Raw genomic sequence first — 16,964 nt, 5'->3', positions numbered from 1 at the left:
AGCCATGTGTTTACACATGGGGAAGAATGAGGGTGCTCAGCCAGAAGAAATGTTTGGAGTGTTTCTGTTGTCCATATGTGATCCTGGTTTTCTCCTATTAATTTTAGTACTATGGTGCTGTGCTGATTTGGCACAGCCTGGTTTTTGGTAGTGAGGGATGGCCACAGGAGTAGTTTCTCTGAGAAGCTGCTAGAAACCTCCACCATGTCCAACAGAGCCAATCTCTGATGGCTCTGGAGATGGACATGCTGTTGGCCCAATTAGAGAGGTTGGTAATGCCTCTGTGATGACATAGTAAAGAAGAAAAATTGAAACAGCATGCACACAGTTTTCTCCAGGGGTGGTGCAGCGCCACGGCTGCTGCCATCCTGGCGTGGCACTTGGCAAGCCTCCACTGCCTGGCCACACCCAGCCAGCCCTGCTGTGGGAAGAAGGGCAGGGGCAGCGGCAGCAGCTTCTCCTTCCCAGCACCCTGCTGGAAGAGAGGTGTTAAATAGCACTGGTGCCGTGGAGGCTGTCACTGCCCGCTTGGTGGTGGCAGGGCTGCGTGGCCAGCAGCAGAAATATGGTGAGAGACTCTCTGGCACAGAACCTAGACGAGATCGACCTCTCTGAGCTGCGGGAGCTGCAGTAGGAATCTCTGGATTAGCAGAACTCGTTATCAAAAGTACCTATGAGCAGCAGTCTAACTTCTAGTCAAAGAGGAGGAGGTGAGCACATGTGAGGGAGAAAAACAGGGCAACACGAAGGTCAGTGGAAAAAGAGGGGGAAGAGGTACTCTAAGTGTCAAAGCCAAGATTACTCTGCAAGCCATGATGAGTGCCAGGGTGAAGCAGCTGTGCCCCTACAGCCCATGAGGTCCATGGGGGATGCAGAGATCCACATGCAGCCCTTGGGAGAAGTGCTCATGCCAGAGCAGGTGGATGCCAGAGAAAGCTGTGATCCAGTGGGAGACCCATATGGAGAGAGAGCCCCTGCCTCCAGAGACAGAGCCTTTGCTTCCAAACTAGAGCAGCCCATCCTTAGAGGACTACATCCCGTGGACAAGTGATCCACACCGCAGCAGTATTGGGAAGACGGTTTGCCTGTAGGAGTGACGCATGTCACAGCAGTTTTGGGCAGACTGCCGCTCATAAGATTAGAGCCACGCTGGAGAAGTTAATGGAGAACTGTCTCCTGTGGGACAGGCCCCATGGCATAGCAGAGAAAAGACTCCTCTTCCTGAGCAAATGAGTGGTTAACTGACCAAAACCCCCATGCCCTGTCTCCTTGCCCTGTTGCTGGGAAGGAGGAAGGGGTTGGGGGAAAAACAAGGTGTTTTAAAGGCTTCTTTTACATCTCATTATCCTCCTGTGACTCTGTTAATAATAAATTTACTTGACACCTTTAAATTTGAACCTGTTTTGCCCTTAAGAGTGTTTTCTCCCAGTCCTCGTGAGTTGAGACTCATGAGCCCTTTGGTAATTTTTTTTCCCTCTCCTTTGCCCAGATGAGAACAAGAGAAGGTGAATGAATAGCTTTCATGGGTGCCTGGCATTTGGCCAGTATCAAATCACAATGGGTGCTATGCCTAAAACACATCCCTAAGCTGGGATGCCATCTCAAGTGGTTTGCTCAGCCTTCTGCTGATAGGTGTCAGTGATGTAACTTACTGTGTGGTTAGAGACAGTGTTTCACAAAGCATGTGGGCACATGGACAGGTTCCTGCAGATCTTCCAACCTGCAGGATGCCAAGTGGGTACTGTACTGACTGTGTTCACCTGCATGCAAGGGGTCACCCTCTGGGTGGAGTCAGTGGTGAGCTACTGCGTGCAGTTCCCATGGACTCAGGTTTCAGGAGCTTTCAGGTCCCTGTGTCTGTTGTGGAACAATCCTGTACCTGCAGCAGTGGCTGCACAGCTGACTGCATGGCTTGTTTTCCTGCACTCAGTATGTGAGATCCCAGGAGTAGTCCTTAAGGAGTTTTGCATCCAAATTGTTAATGGACACCAGGAGTAGACAAAACCCAGTCCCATATGCAGCCCAGCTGTGGCCAGTGTCCTTCCTATGTGCATCTGTCCCTGCTTGAACTCTCTCAGCTATGCACACAGGTACTCACTTCCCTTGGCTGGTAGCCGTTGTACAGCCTTATAACCTTATTGTATAGGAATGGGCAGGTCTTGCATGGAGTTTGCTTGTGCAGGTCTTGCATTTCACTGCTTACCTGACTGCAACCAGTCTTAACTGTGCTGTAACAGAGTTTTCTATGGGAAGCTTTCATGCTGTTATTTGGGATGTTTTGGAGCATTGTGCTGATCTCCTTTTTTCTTTTTTTTTCTTTTTTCCTGTTTTTCATTAACAGAATGCAGCTCGCAATTTCCAGGACTTCGACTGTCAGGTAAGATCATGTGTAGGAAACAAGGATCATTTGGTAACTCCACATAGCTCAGCAGTAATGTTGAGAGAGGTGATTTTAATTTTAGCTCCTGTTAAGGTTTGTTCAATAAGAACTGGAATATATCCAGTGACAGAAATTGCCCTTCACCCTTACATGCCAAGCATCATGAAGGTTCTGAGTTCTGAGGTGCTGACTGCTCTGCCAAGGCTGCACAACACCTTGCAGGATGGCTGGTCTCCTGAATTACAGTTCCTTGGAAAAATGCTGTGTGCCGAAAAACTGCAGTTCCTTCATGTCCCATCTGGTTCACTGGATGGGAAAGGAGGAGCTTGCATGCTCTACCTACTTTTCTTGAGAGGAGATGGAAGTGAGAGAGCTGTGCCAGGTACAGCACACTCCTTTGCTGGGCCTGTTTTGACACAGCCATGGTTGTTTACCAGGAGTTTGTTGATGATACAGAGGCGAGCCAAATAGCCCTGGTAGCCATAGGAATAATCCTTTTGTGGAAGTGATTGCTCCACCAGCATCTAAGACAGAGGACATGCTCTATGATAGGCAGAAAAGAGCACTGAGATTCTGTGGGGCATTTTGTGGAGCACAGGCTCATTTCCCATACCAGATTATCTTGCTGCCTTCTCACTGAGCACGTGGGTATCCATCTAGTGGCTGTTGTTTCTCTCTAGCTGCTGTGTCTGTTGTCCTCTGCTCAGCACAGGGCAGGTCATACAGCACTGCTGTAGCACACTAGGGGCTGGCAACATCATGATAAATTTACTAGAAGGCTGTTGATGTAGGCGGTTCCAGAAAACCATTTGCAAGCCTATGCACAGCAGGAACATAGTAAATACAGTCCTATGAAGGCAGTCCATATTTTTTCCTTCTCCTGAAAGCAGCAATAGTGTTCAGCAATGATTTTTCCTTTGAAATAAAGTTAGATAATTGGTTTAAAACACTTTCCTGTACTGTCATGTCTCCATCTATCTATATCTTCTCTTACCTTTTGAGGTAAAGTTTGCTCCCATGTCATGGGTAAAAATACGTACAATGCCTTTGAGTAAGTGTAAACAGCAGAGGGACTTCCTATTGTTGTCTATGTGCCAGGATTGGGAAGAATATGAATATATTGTGTATTGGCCTCTGCTGCCAGTTCTCTACTGACCCACTAAAGCTCTGGGTGTGCCCAGGCCTTGCCTGGCTGTGAGCAGCATGGCTCGAGGGAGCCGGAGCAGAGTGGGAAGGTGTGAAAGAGGCCCTGGCACAGACCTGTGTGTAGCTGCTGCCTTTTGGCTCTACATTTTCCCTCAACAAGCAAAGCCTCTTTGCACTTTTCTTTAAACAGAGCCCCAGATCTGAAGCTGGGTAAACCACACAGAAACCTGGCACTGCAGTCACCAACCTGCACTCTCAGCATGTCCCAGAGCTGTGGTTGTCCCCTCTGGGGCTGAGCTTTGGGAAAAGCTGAGTGGTCTGCAGCCAGAGAGTGGTATTCTGGCAAGTGCTAGGCCAGGAATGACAGGCTTGTCACTTCTGTGCTTTACTGTAGATCACCAGTGAGCTGGTGGCCATGGCAACACAGTTGGGCAGGAGGCAAGATGTTCTTTCTGGGAAACAATATAATTCATGTAGAATACCTTGTTTGTTTTTTTTTTAGCAAGATATTGACACAGTGTCTCTCGTGACTGTAAATATTGTCCCAACCTCACCTTCCTCCAGCATCTCTCCCTGCAAGGTGTAGTTTCAGGGCACACCTGGCTTGACATTCCCCCACATCACAGCTGGAAAGTACTGCAAGGGCTGAAAGTCTCTGAAATCTGCCAGAGAGGATGGATGCTGTATTGGATCCTTGGGTTTTCTGTCTCAGTTGCTAGTACCAGGAACTGTGCTTACACATGGAGACTGAGCTTGTGTCCTGTGAAAAATTTTACTGCTGCTTTTTAATTTAGCAAAGCACATCTGGCTGCCACATCCAGGCCTCTGTGAAACTTGTGTGACTTTACCAGTGTCAGGGGAATTTGAAGTGAAGAAGGCTTTCAGAGGAAGCAACATCTTCTTGTGCCCTACCCACTTAGGCTGGGACAGTGTTTTAATTTGTCCTGAGTTTCACAGGGAGGAAGAGCCTTGGGGAGGATCTCAGTTTGACAAGAATAGGCACAAACTGGCCACAGACTGATGAAAGCTGATACCTGGAAGATGGTTTCCAGTTACAGTGCAGTGAAGTTCTCAATCAGCTTCCAATAGCAGCAACATCTGCAAGGGCCGTGGTGGGTTTTAAGGCAAAACTTAAAGAATTTGTGAGATAGATTTTATTATCTTATACAGTGTAGTGTTTGCAATATGAGACCATGGCATCAGTGATGCAAGATCTTAAATGGAGTTAAAGCTGTACCTTTGGCTGAGGCTGACCACATCCTGAGCTGTGCTTGCTGGGCTGCAGGCAGTGCAGTGAGGGAAGGGGGTGGTGAGGGAAAGGTGAGCCTCTGTCAGCACTGTTGATAACCCTGTTGGCAGTGCAGATCCAACGTGTTCCCTGTTGGAACACGTCCTGTTTTATTTTTCTGTATTCTGTGCCCTTGGCCATGAGGTCATTTGCTGTAAGTCTATGCTAGAATTTCACAGAGTATGCTGAGTTGGAAGGGACCCACAAGAATCACTGAGTCCAACTCTTAAGTGAATGGCCCATATTGAACCCACCGTCTCTGGTGTTACTAGCACCATGCTCTAACCAACTGAACTAACCTCAGGGTTCCAGCTCCTTCCAGGACTGACTGATGTCCTTGCCCTAGCTTCTCCTCAGATAGAGCCAGAGTAACAGCCACCCTCAGTGTTAATTGTGTGGTGCTTTTAGACCTCTCTCTGTCTGAAATCTGGAATTTCAAAATATTCTCTGCATTAGGCCATGCTTATGACTGTGGTAAGTGTTTCATTTAATCCCATCTCAGGAACATGTCATTAGCACTGTCACTGACTCTAGGAGGTGTGTAGGGCCAGGCACACAGTTTCCCTACTCTGTTTTCTGTATATTTGACATGTGTTACTTTAGTAACTTTCCAGGATCAGATCTGAGCAAAGTCAACAGCACAAGTTTCTGCTTTTTCCTACTTCTGAAGTTTGTTACTCTGGGATGAGCGTGTGTGAGGAAGCTTTTAGTTTTTCTGGTACAGCTGACTTCCAGCTGTCCTGGTTTTCTTAAACTATTCATATGCAAGCAAGAAAAGCTAACCCTGATACATAACAGATTGCCTGGGTGTCATTTAAACAACCCCACATAATCTGGTAACTGCAGAGGAGATGAAGTGGAGAGCTGGCATGGGAGTTTAGCAGTCTTTATCAATATGTATTTAGATTATTCTCAGAATGAAAAAGCATTAAGCTAAATCTGAGACATTTTACTTGACAGCAGTATGAACCCTGATGAAGTCTAGGCTTGGCTTTTCCCAATGTCCATAGGCGGATGGTCACATAAATGGTCTGGAATGCTGATGGACAGATGGTATGGTGATCTGTTAATTAATCTGCACTGTTAATAGAGCTGTGCCTGTGCTTTTATTATTATCTGCAGACCCTCTGCCACTTTCAGAAGTAAATGTTCTGTCTCAGCCTGCATCTCTCTCTTATTTTCCAGATTATTTGCTTTAAATAGAAATGAAGGAATAGGCTGATATATTTGTAAAACTATCCAACTAAACCTGTGTTATGTTTCAGTCTGAAATAAGCTGGCATTTGATCTGATGAGTTGATTTGATCATTTGAACTGCCTCTGCTGCTTCCCACCAACAGGAAGGCAGAGAAGTGTTTGGCTTTTCAGCACACGCCATGCAGAAGGGGGCTTCGAGTGTGGAGGTGGTCTGGGATTTGGCTGAGTATTTGCAGAAAGCTCTCGAGGAGGAGGTGTGAGTAAGTAAGTCCAGGGCATGCAGGGTTCATCTGAAACAGAAAGGACAAGGCATGCATAAACCCTTGGAGGAAAAAAATTGTCTGGTATTAAAATGTGCTGTCTTGCTGGCATTAATGGAAAATGTAGTTACTCAGTTGCTTGTGCCCAGAGTAAACCATGGCACAATGTTTGCAGAGTTAATATCAGACCTTGATAAGGAATTTTTTACCACTTACTTTTACTGAAAGTGTCACTTTTCAATAAGCCCATGTTTGTACTGATTCAGTTTTGGAGAAGCTCTTTTTGCAAGAAGTTCTTTTTCAAACTTAAAAGTAGTTTGAAGCTTTTTGAATGTGCATTTTTAAAAGTTTGCTTATCCTTGCCTAGTCTCTTTGCTTTATTTTTACTTGCTCTGCTATTAAAAAGCGTGTGTGCTGCTGGGAGGTTATTGATATATTGTGTCGTGTGTGCATTTCCTGATGTTGGAGAGGTTGAATTGAAACTGCCCTCATTTTTTGAAACTGTGTTCATTTTTCATTTAAGACAACTTGTGAATGCTACCCAGTGGCATTGAATACAAGATGTTTTAAGGCATATTCTGTTTACTGTGCTGAAATCAAATAGAATGTTAGCACTTTTGAAGAAGGGTTTGCTTTCTTTGTGTAAATAATGGGAGCTGTTCTCACCCCTATTGAAACATTTTGTCTGGGATATTGAGGACCATTGTTCCTCTGATTTGTACAACGAGTTCTTTTGATTAAAGTTCTAGAGTGAAATTAATTAGAACACATAAGATGTTTTGATCTAGAAAGCAAGTCTGTTTAATACCTGCTAGATTAATGCTGCTCCTAATGTTATTAAAACTAGCATCACCACTAAAGTACTGGTTTTGACTTCTGACATCACGGCAAAAAACACTGTAAAGATAATAGATAAAAAAACACTGTAAAGATAATTCCTAAAATAGAATTTTATTTTGGCCTCCTTTTTTTGCATAATTTATGTTTCTTGGGAAGCTTTTACTGTGATTCCTCCCATCTGGTTTTCTATCTAAAAGCTCACTTTTTTTTGTAAAGCAGCTGTGTTGAGTTCTGGAAAGTTTTGACTAGCTTGACTTGGACTGCAACATGACTCTTATTTCTAAATGTATGTGCACAGTCCTTCCCTGGGGTTTACATAAACATTAGTTTTGCTTTCTGTATTCTGTGACAAAAGTGTGCCAAAGGGGTGATTATGCATTTGTAATACTTGAAGTTCCTGTACTTTTTATGTTCTTCTGAGTGAGTTTTTAGAACAAAGCAAATAAATGTGCTTTAGGTTGAGCCATTTTCATCCATTATGCAACATCCATTAATGGTATTTCGCAGCAATTAATGAGTAACTGTACTACCAGGTTTAATTCAATGCAGTTCTAGTTCCCAGGGATGTGGAAAGTTTGGAGACACAGAACACAGCCCTGCATTCTGTTCTTCAAGAGATTTTAAGATGTTCTCTGTCTTGAGCAAGGACTGGAATGCAGATTGGGACGTCATATTCGTAGAGGGACTGTCCTTGGCTAGAAACATGGCCCTTGGCTTACCTTCCAGGTTCCTTGAGGAGTTAAGGTGGTCTGGGGTCTAGCAGTCACACAAACTATTTCAGGCTCACCTGTGTATTAGCACATTCAGATCTCCATTGTGCAGGCTTCAGGTTTACAAAGGCTGTGTGTCTGCAGGTGGTGGCACTTTTAGTCCACCGCCCAGGGGATGGGAGAGAGCCAGAGGTTCTCTGTTGTGTTTGCAGCCCATGGGGAAGGCTGCAGTCTCACACTCTGCTGTCTCAAAACAACAGTGCAGAGTGCCCCCCTGCCAGCCCTGCGCAGAGCAGAGCTCAGCTGCCATGGTTTAATTCACCCTGAACTATTACAGATCTAGGCAGGTCCAGTTTCCTGCCTTAGGGGAGGAAGAGGGGATCTGCTCTCAGAGCAGGAGTAAGAAGCACCATGTATTCCTCAGTCTGTGCTGGGTGCCTTGCTCGTGACACTGGATACTTGACTGGAGTGCAAGAAAGTTGTGGTTTTAACTGCTTCTTGTAACACATAGGCAGGGCAGGAGATGGAGAAGTGCATCTTTTTACATCTCAGACTTGTTGTTGTGAATTGCTTACTGGTCTCAGCCATTGCATGGTTGTAGGCATTCGTGATTTCTGCTTTGGGAGCACAAACCCAACCTGTCAGCTGTGCTATTGAGTTCCTTTGACTGTAAAGCCAGTGTCTGTTCTCTGGCAGGATCTGTGTTTGGAAGTGACTTGCCAGTTCTTGCTGGCTGACACTGAGCATTAGCAAGGGTCACAGAGAGGCACTGGGTCCATCCTTCACCGTCACCTGTCTTTGGAACAGGTGCTTGCAGCTCTGTCTCCTGATGCTTTTGAGTTTGTTTAAGCAGATTGAATATCTCATTCTTCTGCTGCTCTCAATTCTCACACAGAATTTCTCTTATTTAACACTTAATCCAATTACACAGAGTACCAGAAACTATTGCTTGCCTGCATAGATCATATTGTGTTTTCTGTTAATAAATTTCTGCTCGTACGGAAGTGAATAATTTACTTCAAGATGTTGTTTTAAATCTGATTTTGATTTGCTTCCCATGCAGCCATCTCCTTCAACTCTACCATTTCCAAAATAATTTTGCACTGAGAAGGAGCTGGGAAGCACTCAGCTGCCAGCTGCCTTAAGGTTGGCAGTATTATAATGGGAAGAGTTACCCCATAATGGAAAGAGTTTACAGTCTTACAATATTTTTTTCTTGTCTTACAGTCATGATTTATGGTATTGTTTTAGTAACATATAGAAATTTGAGGGCAGCGCTTGCTGAGAGCAAGACAATGGAGTCTCTGCTTTAGTCTCTCCGTAGTCAGTAGCTGGGATAGGCTGCCCCAGGAGCATGATTTGGTTGTTTTTCACGTTTGCCAGGACTGGCAAAGATGATGTAAAGTAAATAGCTGTAGCCACAGAGTTGGAAAAGGGGAAAGCCTGCCCTGAGTAATCTGCATCTCTTCCACCTTATAGCAAAGCAGCAGAGGCAGTTCTCTTTGCCTTAGGTGAACCAGGAACTGAATGTCCTTAAGTTGAAAGATTTTTGAGGATGTTTCTAGCCCTGTGCTACTACAGACATTCAGCAAGCTTGAGCAGAGTGCAAGCAACAGATGCGTTGCTGCTCTGTGTTCTCCCAGGTTTTCATGTTAGAAAAAATTTTTGAAGGGATTTCACAATGTGTTCTTTATTGCCAGTCTTCAAATAAAATCCAATTTTTTAAGGAACTAATTTTGAACTTTGAGAGCTTCATATCGGGAGTAAAACTCATATGGTAATGCCAAAAAAGAAGATTAATAAATTAGTCATGAAAAGCATTGGTAACATGAATTCTAGTCATTAATCATTCCCACTGTGAAACAAATGGTTTCTTCAGCCTTTAATAACCTTTAAAACTTAAGTACTGGATCACGCTGTGACCTGGGTTTGTGGGAGCATAGCTGGAATTTGGACTGCTACCTCTGCTTCCTGTGAGTTTCTGGAATTCAAGGCATTGAGCACCTCTGGAGCTGCCATTGGATGCCTCACTTCTTCACTCAGAATGTTTTTTCTCAATATGGGAATTTTTTTGTGGTGTTAAGGAACCTTCCCTGTCCAGCCCTCCCAGAGCTACTCTGGCAGTCACTCGCACCACCTGAACTGGGACCAAGCCCCTGGCAGCTCACATCCCACACTGAGTCACAGCAGGTTTCTTACTGCTTCTACCCCAGGTTTTCCATAGCAGAGTCACAAATGTCCAGATCCCTAAGATAATCAAAGAGGGACCCCAAACAAAGGATCCCCTGGGGTTATATCCCTTCAAGTGCAGGGAAAGTCTGAGGGTCCCCGGCTGCTGCAGTGTCTCTGAGTCTGGGTCCCCTCTCTGGGCCTCAGGTCCTTGGCGCCTTTTCTGCAAAGGTTCTTCAGTTCATGGCCTCTTGCTGCTGGAGCTTAGGCTCCTGCCTCTCCAGAGCTCAACCTGCAGTTCCACTGCAGCTGCACCTGAAGCTGCTGGCACTGAATGGATTCTTTAACATGTGGAACCTGTCAGTGGCACTGTTGTTGTTTTGCTCTCTGGCCAGAGGCAGAGGGTGGCCAGTCAGAAATGGTTCCTACATTTGAACCTTTTTACCATGTTTTTCCTTCTTTCCGTAATAATTTCCACAGTAGATTTAGGCTTTGGTGGTCATAGTTGGGTGAGGGTTTTCCTCTTTAGTTTGAGAAGCATTCAGAAATGTTAAGGGCAAATGGAATAATGTCCCGGCCTTGTCTGAGCTGCAAATGCCCAACAAGGAATGCCTTTCAGCAGTTCTTGTTTGAGTTTGATCTCCAATATTTTAAAGCTTCTCTTGGGGTTGTGTTTTATCACCTTCCAGTATCTGAGCCACTATGGTTCAAACACTTTTGAAGTGCAGGGCTCTTTGATCAAGAGCAGAGATTCTCAGGAGCTGGCACCATAGAGATTATAGCAAAACTCACAGGACAGTGACACAACCCTGCACTCCCGCCTACAGATTTCTGTAAGACCGTCACCTCACTGACCATGGGGCAGGGTAGAAGGGCTCTTTCCAGTGGCACTTCATCATGAAGTCAGCCAATCAAAGTTGCATCCGTTAAATGGTAACAACACTGCATTTTAGCCACAAACTTCTGTGGAGCAGCAGGTTAAGGAGCTCCAGAGCATGAGAAGCCATCATTGACGTGATTCTGTGGGCAGAGAAATGTATTGTGCCTTCCAAGAGCTGCTCTGCGATGGGAACTATAAGGTATTCCAGATCAACATCCCTGGGGAAAAGGAAAAAACTAATCAGCGAACCATAGAGAACTTTACTAGTTTTGCACTCAAAGTTCAGAACAAAGCCTGCACAGAAATAGAGAAGATTGTTGAACACAAACTGAGAGAGAGCAAATGCCCATCATTCATTGCAGCAGAGACAAGGAATGCTGCCAGAAAGCCAGCATGTCTAACAGAAGGAGGGGACGTTATTGTAAACGAAGCATTTTTTAAAAAACTAGAGAAAAATAAATAAACTCTAGCAGATTAAATATATGAACAGAGGGGTTTTTGAGAGATGATTTGCAAAGGGGAAAAACCCAACTTTCCTGTTTCAGATCTGTCAAAATGGAACCTGGAAGGGAGGCTTACAGCTAGTCATAGCAGAAAAACTAAACATAATTTTTCTGCATGTGGGCTTGGCACAGAGCAACTCAGAGAGAGCACTGTGCTGGAATGCTCTTTGTGGGAAGTCAGCGCAGACCATGCCTTACCCCACAGTGCCTGCTGCAGAGGCTCTACAAAAATAATATTTATGTATTTGTAGCAGGTTGCCAGAACTGGAAGTATCAACCCAGGAGTTTTAAATAAGTTTAAATAGTTGAGGCGTTAAGTGAGAGGTTATGCTCCTCTGTTGAACCTGCCATGGTGCCCAATGATTCATCTGTCAGACATTTTATAAGACAAATCAGAATTCAGGGGAATTCTGGAAATTGACTGACCAACTATACCAGACAGACTGATAAAATTAGCAGAGTACAGTGGATCAGTGACACTGATAAATATTGGGAAGGGGTAATGTAAGTTTTTAAATGGAAGAAGTCCTGCTCTGCAGAGCTGTTAGAATTCTTCATATGAATCAGTAGCGATATAAATAAAGATAATTCAATCAAAGCAGCCTACTTGGATTTCCAAGAGACAGGACCAAAAAGAGTCTTAAGACATATCTCTTAAGAAACTTAGGAGACCATGCAGTCAGAAGAGAAGTCCACTGATGGATGAAATACATGCTAAAAAAACCCAGCATTTGTCTTCACAGTCAAGATCACTTGAGAAGCACTCTAGAGGCCTGTACAGGGACCTGTGCTGCTTAAATATACCCTTTAGAGGTATGAAAAAAAGTGATGGAAGGTGCAGTGACAAAACTTATCTGCCTTTGGGTAAACAAAGGGTGCTGCACATTGAGTCAAACCTTCCTAGAGTGGAAAAGGAAAGCATAGGCTCAGGGCAGATGATAACCCAGAGGCGTAAGACCTTAACATTGCAGGGGATGAGTGACAATGTCAGCACAGGGCTTGTGGCTTTCAGCAAAGCAAATCAATCCTCGTTCATGAGGAACAGAGAACAAAGCAACTCCATTGTGCTTCTTCATGCATCCACAACGTGTGCCTGCATGCGTTTGGCATCTTGCCAGGCCCCGTGGCTCAGCAAGGTCGGAGCTCCCTGGTGCAGTTTTGGAGGACCGGCAGTATGGTCAGGGTCAGCTGCTGTAGCAGTGTTGGCTGCGTAGTCACAAGCACATCAGCCCAGAAAGGAGTCACGTGAGGGTCACAAGCTGTTAGGGTATCGCTTCTGGGGAATATGGAAATGGAGTCATTTGCTCCCCAGCTTCCAAACCAAAGGCCAGGAGATCTCATGCAAAATCAGCAGATACGAGATGGGGAATTATGTGGTTCTTTACCCCACACATTAATAAGGTTCAGCTGCTCTGGTCACAGGGGGAGAGGATACCAAAGGCACAAGTGTTTTTCAGTTGCAGCCCCATCCTCAGAAAGTTGAAGACCACACCACCAGTTAAGGAAGTCTTATTGGACTTACAGATGGCTGGAAGCTAGGAAAGTTACAAGATGCAAGTGTTTGAGAACTTGTATCACTTTATCCTTTTCGCTCTGAAGTCATCCCAGCAGGCTACAGCTGCAGCTGGTCTCCATGCTTTCTGTTCTTCCTCCATCATTGCTCCTCTCATTCCCAACCTCCAGGCACTGCTGGTGTTTGAAGCTGTGAATCCCAGGTGCTCTGGGTGGATTGATGGCAGCTGCCTGCCCAGCCTCAGCGCTGCGTCTCAGCAGCAAGTGTGGCACGGGCAGTGCCCGTGGCTGCTGAGAGCTGGCTCTGGGAGCCACACTGCCTCTGCTACCCACCTCCTGTTTGCAGTAGGTGGGCTGCAGCTGCTGTTTATTTCTACCTACCATAAATAAAGGCAAAAGATAAAAATATCTTTTTTCAGAAGAAAGACTGCTAATAAAGTTTTCAGTCCCTAAGTGAAAATTGAATTTTATCCAGCTCTTCAAAACACAACCTGTGCATCATGAGCTTCTTTTGCCTTCATCTCCCTTATTTTAAAGACTGCAAGTTTGCAAAAGTCTGGCTGTCTCCTGTCCACATGTTTTCCACTTGCCTTCTCGCATCACTGCTTTCCTGCAGTAGACCAGATAAGCATTCAGATGTTAGACACCTGCAAAGTAACAAACCTTGAATCTCTTTTCAAACTACAGTGATATAGTGTGTCGAAGCTGGCCTGAGCAGAGAGCAGAAAAAACCAAGTGTGCCAGAGTCTGGAAGTGTCTGTTACTTTCCAACACAACACTTCTACACAAGCGGAGGGCAAGTATCAGGAGGAAACATGCCAAAATTGTGTTTTGGAACTGGGCAGCAGTTACGGAAGCATCAATGCAGTATGACACAGGCAGGACATCTCAGTAGGCAGCTGTGAAGGTTGTCCACAAGAAGGACATTAAGAAAGTGTGTTTGTCACGGGCAGAGGGTGCAGCCTGCAAAGTTCCTGTTCTCTCACTGAGTGCTCTGGTACCCACTGTAAATGGGTTATTCTGCTCCACATTTCAGCAAGTAATAAGCCAGTAATAATGTAACTAAATAATAACTTTTGGAAGGCAGTTCAAGGTAGCAATTGTATAAATGTAGAAACTGTTGTTGTCATCTAAACCATAATACCTAAGCTTGGTTTAAACTTCCATCTCATGCTGTCCTGTGGCTTTGATACATAGGAGAGCTGTTGTGGAGACAAACAGGTGATGGGGAGTCACGTGTAGCTAATTATGTGGCATCTGAAAATGATTTTGTCTCTTGCAATGAGAGATTGAGATAAAAACCCTAAAACTCCAGAGAAAGTTTCAGAGAAAATAAAGTTCACTGGAAAAACTGACATTGAATCACTGGTTGGGAAACTGGGGGTAAAACTCAGTCTTATTTCTACAGATTATCTTGAAAAAGAGATCAGCATGATAGCAAATGTGCAGTTAAAAAAGTAAAGGTAGAAACCCTTATCTAGTTGTACTGTCTGCTGCTCCCTTTGTAGAAAGGAGAAAGCCTTGGAAAAAGGCTGTAAAAAGTAAGATGCTTTATTCAGAGCAGAGAGAATAGCTGCCTTCCAGAAAGAGAATTTCCACCTTGCCAGGGAACTAACAGGAGAAATAAGAAGCAGCCTTAAGAATTCCCACTCTGAGGCACTGGTGCTGTACAGGGCAGAGTGAGAAGTTTGCAGATTTAGCATCTTATATTTTTCAGGTGCTGCTTGCTGAGATTTGTTAAAGATGGAATTCCTTATGTTGCTGCTATGATCAGTCCTGGTTTGAAGGACGGGTATCTGCCAAGGAAGCTGGAAACCTCCCTTGGAATGGAGAATATGACCCCTTTCCCTCTGAATTATTGTAACTTTGAAGTGACAGGGCTTTCAGGCAAAGCCAGGGGGAAAGGAATAGCAGTTCCTTACTGGCGTGTGTGTGTATACCACGGCAAACAAACCCCAAGCCCGACAGCAAGGACGAGCAGACGCAGAGCCCCAGGGCCGCCTTGTCCCGGCCGCAGGCACCTTCCCCTGCGGTGCAGTTCCGGGCACGGCCAGCAGGGGCGCTGCTGGCTCCCGGCCGGGCAGGGCGGGGCGATGATTCCCCCGGGGCTGCAGGGGGCGCTGTGGCGCGAGCTCGGCCGCCTCTCTGCACACGGCAGTGGTGGGCGGGCTGGCGGAAGGGATGGAGAAGGGGCTTCCTTTGGACCCCTCAGGGACGGCTGGTCCTGCTGTGCCTCCGGCTGCTGAAATGGACTGCAGCAGGAACCTCGGAAGCAGCTGGAACAGCAGAGGTGGGCATATCCAGGGTGACAAATAAAATGTAAGAGAAAATTCCGTAGCCCCCAGCTAAGTGGCTGCAGCTATCTGCACCCCTTCCCCCCCACCTTGGTCACTTCTTATGTCTCTCTTAATTACTGGTTATTATCATATTTTAGGCTACATATGGGAGAAAATTCCCTGAGAGAAAGGGAAAAAAAAATCCTAACCTCTAACAAGTGTACATTCTCTGAATTGAGTCACTAATGGGACTGAAAGAGTAGCAGGGTAGTCCCCTTTCCCCCAAATGGCAGTTTACACAGTCTGCAAAGTCAAAGTAAGCAGGAGTCTAAAAATTGATTGTTAGCTCAAGGAAACTTTTCCTTCACCACTTGAGAGCTGAGATCCAAGCTCAGCTTTGGGAAACAGAAATGCAGGGTGCTGCAGTGTGGAACACAGTCAGATGCTTGGATAGAGGCTCTGAAGTGGAGGTTTCTATTTCTAGTAGCTTGTCCTGTAGCTTACCTAGTAAAGGTATGTGTGATCTTAGCAGTAAGTTCAAATGTAATTACAGAAAAGTGTGTTGCAGACATATTTCAATATCATCAGCTCTTTTGTTGCTTTTTGTGCTTTTCTAATTATTTTCTCAGTCTAGTGTTTGTGCTTCTCTTTGATAGTTGACCTTTTGCTGCTACCTATAGACCCTCCCTCATCCCCTGCAGGTGTCCCCCCTTCATGAGCTGTGAATCAGTTTAATTGATCTTGTGCTCAGGGCAAGGCTATTCCTTCTGCCACCCCATGCACACCCCTTGGGCTCTGAACCAGAATCAGCATTTGTCAGACCACTCTGTGAGCTTTTAAATCACTGACCTGGCAGTAGTCTAGCAAAGCAAGATTAATTTTAAAAAAAAAGAGGTAACTGGATAGCTGCTTATGGAAGAGCCTAGCAAGTGCCAGAGCTGGCAGAGAGACCTGCTCTTAGTGGTAGTCATTAGTCCAGCCCTCAGGGGCGTAGGGAAGTGCAGGTCAGGGTGGCAGGCTCCGGCCACTTGGCACTTGCTGCACTCTCCATTGAGTTCACTGTGTGTTGCCCTTCCAGCCTCCTGCACTCCCAGTTGCCTTCTGCAAAAGTGGCCACTTTATTTAAAGGACTCGTTAATACCTGCAGGCTTGGAGAGCACTAAACTGGAGTCCAGTGCTGTGGCTGCACAGCACATCCTTCAGAAGTACAGGACAGAGCTTTGTCCAGATCAGCAGAGCACCCCTGAGAGCTGAGGCATGGGCAAGGGGCAGAGCCTGGAGCTTTGCTGGAGGCTGAGGAAGCAGGGACTGCACCCTGGGCTGCTTTGTGCAGCCTTGCTGTGAGGACAGGAATTCCTGCCATGTGGACACAATGCTCGCTTTGCACACACAGATGAGTCCTTTCCCTACCCCCAATCTCCTCCTAAGGAAAAGGGAGCCAGGTGAGCCTCAGATAAAGTAATGTCTTCTGCAGATGTGTCTCTGATGCGTTGTAGATAAGTACTCCAGCTTCTGCACGAGCACAGCACAACAGCTGCATGCAGGCAAAACCCAGCCCCATTCTGAGGACAAGGACAGATGGGGGTGTCTTGTTATCCTTCAAGCACAAGCCTCGAGAAGGTTTCAGGCCACCTCATGTGATTTGGCTGGGCCAGCGTCCTCCTGTTGCCACACTCCTGTAGCAAGGGAAAAGAGAGGCTTTGGAGTCCTTGAAAAGAAGCACAGCTAGGTGAAGGAAGGTCTTGCACTGCAAGAACTAAATCAGTCTGCCCCACAACCAGCTCTCAAGAGTGTCCAGAAAGT

The 16,964-nt window shown here is 45.7% G+C and overlaps 1 protein-coding gene across 5 annotated transcripts in view; it reads left to right on the top strand.

Moving 5' to 3' along the window:
* The window catches only part of NDRG3 (NDRG family member 3), a 74,371-nt gene that overhangs the window by 43,541 nt on the left and 13,866 nt on the right, over positions 1–16,964 (top strand). For all 5 annotated transcript variants that reach the window (XR_009488780.1, XM_059862973.1, XM_059862974.1 and 2 more), the window contains exon 3: positions 2,342–2,377. Coding sequence is in view for 4 of the 5 variants with exons in the window: in XM_059862973.1 (XP_059718956.1) it covers positions 2,342–2,377 (36 nt within the window). In the remaining variant the exon portion in view is untranslated. The remainder of the gene's footprint in view (positions 1–2,341; positions 2,378–16,964) is intronic.

This window comes from Haemorhous mexicanus, chromosome 18 (genome assembly GCF_027477595.1).
Source record: "Haemorhous mexicanus isolate bHaeMex1 chromosome 18, bHaeMex1.pri, whole genome shotgun sequence".
Taxonomy (NCBI): domain Eukaryota; kingdom Metazoa; phylum Chordata; class Aves; order Passeriformes; family Fringillidae; genus Haemorhous; species Haemorhous mexicanus.
Note: the sequence above shows the minus strand (reverse complement) of the source record. Positions and strands in the feature narration are given on the sequence as shown.